Raw genomic sequence first — 2,667 nt, 5'->3', positions numbered from 1 at the left:
CTAGGGTGGATTTTATATTGGGTTTTAAATATTCGGAAGACGCAACATTAAAATTCGGTTTAATTCGGTTTTAAGGGGGGGATTGTATATATGTTCTGGTTTTAAATATGTTGTGCGCCGCCCTGAGTCCCTGTCGGGAGAAGGGCGGCATATAAATTAAATTAAATAAATAAATAAATAAATAAATAAATAAATAAATAAATAAGCTTTCGTCGGCCAGCACTGCCGATATCATCAGAGCACAATACAAGATTACTGGGAGTCCTTTTTATATTGCCGGACGGCTCTGCGCCTTGCTTCTCGATCTAGTCATCGGTCCGTCCGTTTTCTCTACTTGGTTTGTTCTTAAAGGGCACGCGTCTCTTGCTCTGTTGGTATCTTCCGAGGTCACTATTTTCTTTTTCTTGGGCTCGATCACTTTCTTTCTGCTAGCATACACAAGAGGAGAGGGACGAGACACTCCACCAACGACTACAAAAAAGAGATCCATGAGCAAACGATGGAAAGCCACGCCACGAGACCCTGCACGCGCGCAAGAAGGGCAAAAGAACTAGCAAACGATGAAGGGGGACCGAAAAACCCAATGAACGATCGAGCAGTAAAGGACCTTAAGATGGGGGGGGGGACAACCAGAAGTGGATCAATATACCCACGGAGGTCCACGGAAGAAGGCAGCGCTCCTGAGTGGGAGAACACACGCAGGAGCATATCCATCAGAGACTACCCTGATAGACGCCCGGATCCACTCAATATACCCCCTCCCCGAGCACACATGCGCACAACCCCATCCAGGAAGATCAGATGGATCCCGGAATAGAACCAAAAAAGGGGATAAGTGTAAGCGAGCGAAAGCAACCGGCGTATGGTAGCAGAAGGAAAGTGATTGAGCCCAAGAAAAAGAAAATAGCGACCTCGGAAGATACCAACACAGCAAGAGACGCGTGCCCTTTAAGAACAAACCAAGTAGAGAAAACGGACGGACCGATGACTCGATCGAGAAGCCGGGCGCAGAGCTGTCCAGCAATATAAAAAGGACTCCCAGTAATCTTGTATTGTGCTCTGATGATGTCGGCAGTGCTGGCCGACGAAAGCTTAGCCTTAGCTTGTGTATTAAACAGTTTTTGTTTTAATACTGTCCTGGTGCTCGGACTATTTTATTTCTATTATCTATATAAATAAAAATGTAAATGTTCGTTTGTTCAAAATCTTAAATCTCCAAAAGTTCTTCACCGATTGCTTTGAAATTTTGACACAACGTTGCATTCGAATACGCGCGTGTTTTTATATACCTACTATTATATAGATGGCACACCTGTGACAGGTAAAAACATGCTTTTTTTTTGAAAAACAGCGCCATCTATTGGACGTAAACATATTACAAACGTGCGCTTTCTCTTTTCTTTCTTTTCCATTTAACCAGACTGAGCCACAGCAACGCGTGGCCGGGTACAGCTAGTATATATATATAAAGAAAAACAAGAAAGTCCAGTTGCCATGTGGAAAAGCACCTTTGTAAAGTTGCTGTGTGCTAAATTGCACGGCCCGCTGCTTTTTCCCCCCCTCTATTCACAAGAAACACCCCGGCTTCCCTCCACAGGTTGTAGGCAGCATGGATGCCCATCCGAATCGCTATTGTGCCACTGTGAGGGTCCAGCAGCACCGCCAAGAAATAATTCAAGACTTGGCTGCCATGGTTCGGGAGCTGCTGATCCAGTTTTACAAATCCACTCGATTCAAGCCGACGCGGATTATTTTCTATCGAGATGGCGTTTCCGAGGGGCAGTTTCAACAGGTTCCCGGTCTTTTTTCCCCTTTTCCTTGCGTTCTCTGTGTGTGGCTTTACATTGAGAAGGGAAATCTAGAGGAACGTTATTGACTTCTTAAATGGTCAGGTGCCTTCATTCTAAGAAAGGGATACCCAGTTTGCCAAGGTTGAGAATTCTGGGTTATATGTTGAATTTGAAGGCGAGGAACATTTTGGGGTACACGCATTTGCCTGTCCTGCCAGGTGTAGCTCCATCAAATGTACATAGTAATAAAACCTAACAATAACAGATAGTTTGCAACAGTGGCGAATACAGGCCGTCCTCCCCTTAACGACAATTCCTTTAGCGACCGTTCGAAGTTAATGGCACTGGAAAAAAAGGGACCGATGGCCATTTTTCAGACTTAACGACCGTCGCAGCGTCCCCATGTTCACGTGATCCAAAATTCAAAGAGGCTTGGCAACCGACTCATATTTAGGACGGTCGCAGTGTGTCCCGTGTGTGTGTGTGTGTGTGTGTGTGGTGATTCCCTTTTGTGACCTTCTGACAAGCAAAGTCAAGTGGGGAAGCCCAGAGTCACTTTACTTACTACCTTGTTAGTAACTTAACAACTGCAGTGATTCAGCTTAACAACCGTGGCAAGAAAAGTCGCAAAATGGGGCAAAACTCACTTAAAAAGGACTATCTGTAACTCTTTTAAAAAAAAAAAAGTTTTCTCCTTGTAAATGCAGGAGGATTTCTGGTGTGATTCTGACCCAGAACCTCCCTCGAAATGGTCGGATTCAGGGTTGTCTAAAACCAAGTCTCAACAATGACTGACTGCAGGGTTGTGATAATAGGTTGTGGTTGGCCCAACAGAGTAGCATGCCTGGACGCATATGCATTTTTATCATGGCAGTGT

The 2,667-nt window shown here is 44.8% G+C and overlaps 1 protein-coding gene across 1 annotated transcript in view; it reads left to right on the top strand.

Annotated features, from left to right (window-relative positions):
* LOC107299356 (protein argonaute-2-like) overlaps nt 1-2,667 on the top strand; it is a gene marked incomplete at its 3' end in the record, with an annotated part of 17,018 nt that overhangs the window by 11,430 nt on the left and 2,921 nt on the right. Inside the window, exons 4-5 of the mRNA XM_015828722.1 lie at nt 1,598-1,833; nt 2,415-2,453. Of these exons, the coding sequence (XP_015684208.1) occupies nt 1,598-1,833; nt 2,415-2,453 (275 nt within the window). The remainder of the gene's footprint in view (nt 1-1,597; nt 1,834-2,414; nt 2,454-2,667) is intronic.

The sequence above is a fragment of the Protobothrops mucrosquamatus genome, unplaced genomic scaffold, assembly GCF_001527695.2.
Source record: "Protobothrops mucrosquamatus isolate PMUCROS unplaced genomic scaffold, P.Mucros_1.0 scaffold4812, whole genome shotgun sequence".
Classification (NCBI taxonomy): domain Eukaryota; kingdom Metazoa; phylum Chordata; class Lepidosauria; order Squamata; family Viperidae; genus Protobothrops; species Protobothrops mucrosquamatus.
The sequence above is the reverse complement of the archived record's forward strand: the minus strand, read 5'-3'. Positions and strand labels throughout refer to the sequence as shown.